Genomic DNA, 6054 nt, shown 5'->3' on the forward strand with positions numbered 1-6054 from the left:
TGAAAAGTGAAATCATAATTCACCCTAAATGAAGAGTTCCACCTCCTTTTATTGTAGTAGCTACTTAGAAATAGACAGCGGCATTTTAGTGTATTTTTTTTTAGTTTTTGTGCCCTAAAAGGAAAGAAAATATATTATTCTCCACCCATTAAAAACTACACCTTGTTGTTAAAGCCAAATCAGTCATTTGTTTTGAGGCATATTCCATCAGCCTAGAGCAGTAAGAACAAGGTTTCTAGCATTGACGTTACACCAAAACACATCACTGTGTGCTGGCAGCACAGAAGTACACAGCTGAGTCTGATACAATCACGCTGCTGATGCTCAGAGCTCCTGTTTGGATATTTTCTCTTGTAATCTCAAAGTGATTTTCAAACTGCTCCTCAATGACAGCGACACTGCCTATGTAGCTGTATCCTATGAAGCTCATTAAGCCATTTTCTTTTTGCTGGTACCAAAGCATTAAATTGAGGCCATTATCATCATGACTGCATGCAATTTTAACATTGGCTGTTTCAGTGACTATTCTTGGGTGAGATGGCTGAAAGATCACACTGCTGGCTTGATCTGTGTGGGGGAGAAGCCACATGTTAAAAGAAGCTAATGTAGAAGTCATGTTAAACATCGTATAAGTGTTGTAAAAAGTAGAGGAAGATTGGAAATAATTACTTGAAAGGAAGATGAGAAGAAACCCGATCACAGCTGACATCCTCCAAGTTTGTGCTGTTGTAGGATAAACACGGCTTCGTTCAGCAAAGGTCTGTGAAAAGAGTCACGTCACTCATGAGCTTATAGGAAAAAATGCTTTTAGTAAGGGAGTGGCATTAAGCCACATCGCTGTGTGCTGGCAGCGCAGAAGTAAACAGCAGAGTGTGACAGTTCTGCTCTTTGAATGATAAGTTCCCTCTTGCATTTTGATATCCATACTCAGTGAGGGCCATAGACTTATTCTGTTATATATACTGGTACCAGAGCATTAGAGTAAGGTTCTCATCATTATGACTGCAGTCAATCTGGACTTTACTTTTCGGTGCCACTGTTTGGTGAGGAGATTGCCGAAATGTGGAGAAAGCAGAATAAAAATTAAATGCATGTATTTCAGGCAGAGACAAAAACCAAAACAAAACCAAAACAGATCTCTTTCAAAATAATAATACAAGTGAAAACTTGTATTATTGAAATGACAGTGAAATGACAGACTTCTTATGCTGACCCCTGGAACAACAATCAGTGGAAGACCCACCTCACAACTGACAGAACTGAAAGGATCTGCCTGATACTATTAGACACCAGCAGAGATATTGGGGAGTCCAAACCTTGATAGGTCATAGTTGTTCTGGTGGCATAAAGTGTTTTTGACCAGAATTAATCAAGTGGAAAACTGTCAAAGTCATTATATTCTGGATATTCTGTTATTGCCAATTTCAAACATCTGGGTAGATTTATCAGTAATAACACTCCAGTATTAAATCATTATAATTTACACTGCAAATGTTACAGTTAACTAAAGTAGTCATATACTGAGTACCAACACCTGCTCACTTATCTGAACAGATCAGCTTTGTGGTGATGCACAGACATGACTGAACTTTGCAGAGACAGTTCTTATACTTCATATATAAGATAAATGTGCTTTATTTGCTTTTATAACAATTATTGTTTCCTTTTATGTCATGTAGTCCTGATACTTATTTTATGGGGCTCTTAGAGTTAAACACATCAGCTTTCAGATTTATCCATCTTCCTCTTATCTTCCAGTTTCTTCTTCCTGTGAGGTTGTTGTTTAGCTGCAGATGCTTTCTTAACCACTGTGCTATTCTGGAAGCACAGTAATACAGAGCCGTGTCTTCAGGATCAACAGGGTGTATCTGCAGGGTAGATTCAAGCACGGAAGGCCGAGACATGGTGTACTTTATTTTTTCAAAAGGAGCTTCAATGTTCCAGGAATTTTGACCAGGAGAAAATGTCACTAACTCCAGTTTCCCACTGCTGCTTTGTCTGTACCAGTACATGTAGTAATATTGACTATCATCTTGTTTACAATCCAGGGTCACATTTTTGGTTCCTTCACGACTGAAAATAATTTGAAGCTGATCAATTTTAACACCCCGGGAGAAATCTGGAAACAAAGACACAAAGGCGAGTCAACAAATTAAGTGAAAAAATATGATGAAGAATTTCCAGAGATATTATAGTTATGTAATATGAGTATAAATGTTCTTACCAGTGAATATCAAAAGCACAAAAAAGAGGAAATTCATGTTCACATTGATTATAATATGACAAATAAAAATATGTCTTTCTGCATTTAAATTTCTTACAGGCTGAGCAGGCACAGCACTGATGCAACTTATTAAGCTGCTGCAGTTAAAGCTTCAAGATGAACATCCCACAGTTTTTCATACAAACAATCTGAAGGGGTTCCTTTTTACAGCAGCAGTCTCCCAGTGGCCACCAAGCCAACTGCAGCTTAATTTCCTTTCTCCAGAGATTCTGATTCTGATTATTCTCTTAGGTTTGTTTTTTTCTTACTTTTCTGAAGATTTGTTTGCTCTTTTCACAATTTTACTAAACCTCAAACCAGCGGTCTTCATCCTTTATTGGATTGACTGTGCAGCTGCATGTGAGGCTGATGGTGATGCAAAATTCTGATTTACAAACAAATCTATTGCTTCCAATAAATACGGTATGGTCTAAACTCTTTTGGTGTGCACAGACACACAGATGTAACAGTTAGACATGTGACTTTAAAATGTTTTGGCTTATTCTTTGTGCAAGTGGTAATTGGTGTTAGTCATTAACTTTTATCTGATATTAAAAGTAAATGCACCAAATTGTTTTAGGTCAGTTCTGTGTAACTTTGAAGATTTGTAGACTGCTCCATCTGTATAAAAAATTAATATCAAACCAAACAAGCCACAGCCCCTTCCTGTTATATGTGATGTGTGACAGACACACTTGCTATTTGTATGAGTGTCTGGTCTGTGTGTATCACTGTGACTGGCAGCACAGTAATAGGTGCTGCTGTCATTCATATGCAGCTCAGTTATTTGTAGAGAGAAGTTGTTTTTGGATGCATCGATAAATGACTTTAAGCGTCCCACAGTTTTATCATATTCATTTAAAAGGTAGTCGACTGGAGCTCCGTGGTGGTTCTGTCTGTACCAGAGCATGGTGTAGCTGCTCATGCTGAACCCTGAACCCATTTTGCACTCCAGTGTCACTGTTCTCCCTGGGTCAGACATTTGATCTTCAGACTGAAGAACAACAACAGTCAGACCTAGAAGCCATGAGAGAAAAAACAGAGAAAAAAAAAGTGAATTTACTCAGATTTGTCACTTATATAGTAAGTATAGTAAATAAAGTGTGAGTAAATTCACAGAGCACCCACCAGAGTGAATAAATAATGAGAAATAAATAACTGCTATAACCATGTTAGTGATGAGCTGCCTTCAGTGGAATGATACAGCAGATGCAAACCTCACCACATTCAACGCAAAAGACATCATGAGCTGAGATCACATGATCACATGATTTGAGAAGTATCATCTATAACCCTCCTTCTTGATCGACTGCTTTATTTTTGTTCTTTTTGAAATGTTGCCAGTATTCTGTGCTGCTGTGACATTAATCTTTTGTTCCCAGCATCATGCAACATCATTGCAAATAAGAAAAAGTTAGTGTCTACATTTTAATTATATTAAAAAAATATATTAAATATATATTAAATTATATGAAATTATTTTACCTGCCAAACTTATAAGATGACTGGTTTTGATCAACTTATTTTTACTTGATTAAAGCCAGAAGCAAAACATGATATTGTGATATGAGATTATCACCACATTGTCTTTAAAACTCCTTTTTGAACATGTTAATTATAATGGATATTATTTAACTGTTGTTGTATTATTTTAACACGTTCAAATTAAAGCCACACATTATGTTACATTACAAACACAAAGTTATAAGATCACATATATACTTTAATAAATTTGACTGTTATAAACTACAGTAGAAACTCAAAAATGACACCAGAATGGAATAAACAGGGAAATCCCTTTTTCTGCTATGTTTATTTCATTAGACTGTTTATGCTAACAATTACAGCTTCACCTTTTAAGGTAAACGTTTGGTTCTTTTTACACCATGTAGCCTGCAAATTGAATAAGAATGATGATGTACCACATGTACCAGTTAAAGAGTTAATTATATGTCAGCAAGTGAAGTTGATGTGTTGTAAAAAAGAAGTACTTGGCAAGTGTAAAAACATTTTTAAAAAACGCTGACAAGGACCAAACTGTAAACAATGAACTCAGAGGGTCTCCGAAACTGGTTAAAGGAAGTGGGCACCCCAGACTCACTGGTGTGTATGTGGAGCAAAGATACTGTGAGTTGGAACCACTGAAAATTTGGCTAAAAACACATTTGTTTTGAGGCACATTTCAGCAGCCTGGTTCAGAAAGAACAAGGTTTTTAGCATTGGCATTACACCAAAACACATCACTGTGTGCTGGCAGCACAGAAGTACATGGCTGAGTCTGATACAATCAAGCTGCTGATGCTCAGAGCTCCTGTTTGGATATTTTCTCTTGTAATCACAAAGCGATTGTCAAATTGTTCTTCCTTGACAGGGGCATTGCCGAAGTAGCTGTATCCTATGAGGCTCATTAAACCATTTTCTTTTTGCTGGTACCAAAGCATTAGATAGAAGTCATTTTTATCATGACTGCATGTAATTTCAACATTGGATGTTTCATTGACTATTCTTGGATGAGATGGTTGAAAGGTCACACTGCTGGCTTGACCTGCGTGGGGAGAGAGGCAGATATTAAAAGAAGCTAATGTAGAAGTCATGTTAAACATCATATAAGTGTTGTAAAAAGTAGAGGAAGATTGGAAATAATTACTTGAAAGGAAAATGAGAAGAAACCCGATCACAGCTGACATCCTCCAAGTTTGTGTTGTTGCAGGTTAAACACGGTTTTTATCAGCGAAAGTCTGTAAGAGACACATCACACCTGCAGGTGTAGGAAAAATGCTTTTAGTAAGGGAGTGGCATTAAGCCACATCACTGTGTGCTGGCAGCGCAGAAGTAAACAGCAGAGTGTGACAGTTCTGCGCTTGGAATAGTAAGTGTTCCTGTTGTTGCGCTTCCTCTTGTCAACTTGAATTGTTCTTCAAACTGACCCTCAAATGTTTGGCGGGTATTTTGATACCCATACCCAATGAGGGTCATAGACTGATTTTCTTTTATATGCTGATACCAGAGCATTACAGGAAGGTTCCCATCATTATGACTGCAATCGATCTGGACTTCACTTTTCTCTGCCACTATCTGTGAAGGAGATTGCTGAAATGTAACAGCACTCACCTGACCTGCAAAGGAAATACAATAAATATATTTGTGCAAAAACAAAAAACAAACCAAACAAAAAAAAAAATCCAAAATCCAACAAAATTACCTCTAAAAAATGTATATTTTAAACATGACTGTTTAGGCATAGAAGTATATAAAAAAATAGAGACTTTCACAAAGACCTGAAGTTTGACATCTTACAGTAAAGACTGATGAAGAAAGAGCCAAAGGCATACAATGAAGACATCGTCAGGCACTGATGTGACAGGAGTAGTTCTCTGAGATTAAGACTGTGAAGCAGTAGCAGTGTCGGGTTAATTCATCACCACATCCTCATGATAAAAGCTTCAAACTACGTGCTGTGCCTCCACCTATCGGTTGAATTGGTTTAGTCCTGCCCCTGTTGTGCTGCTTTTTAAATTCTTGATCATAAATAAACCAGTTTGAATGTGCTCCCTGCTAACTTTCCACTTCTTATTTGAAATAATGAATGTGACAGTTCTTCCACCTGCTTTTTTACCAAGTTATTTATGTCACTACTGCTATTTCAAACTGTTCAGTGAATGTTCATTACCTCCTTTATTTAAATGCACTCTTCTTCTATATTAAATCCATAGCATGTAAGATGTCTGTGAAGGTTCTCAGTCATCCAGGTCATCGTAGTCAAAGGAGCTTGCAAAGAAAAGCGTCTGGAC

The 6054-nt window shown here is 37.1% G+C and overlaps 1 gene segment (V, D, J or C); it reads right to left on the minus strand.

Moving 5' to 3' along the window:
• Window positions 1-4435: 4435 nt before the first annotated feature.
• On the minus strand, window positions 4436-5622 carry LOC106456257 (T-cell receptor beta chain V region C5-like). The segment is given in 3 exon segments: window positions 4436-4808; window positions 4911-5379; window positions 5542-5622. Coding segments are annotated over 2 exon segments (360 nt in total).
• Between the last annotated feature and the right edge of the window lie 432 nt (window positions 5623-6054).

The sequence above is a fragment of the Pundamilia nyererei genome, unplaced genomic scaffold (genome assembly GCF_000239375.1).
Source record: "Pundamilia nyererei isolate P.nyererei 1_Seehausen unplaced genomic scaffold, PunNye1.0 scaffold00070, whole genome shotgun sequence".
NCBI classification, from domain to species: Eukaryota; Metazoa; Chordata; class Actinopteri; order Cichliformes; family Cichlidae; genus Pundamilia; species Pundamilia nyererei.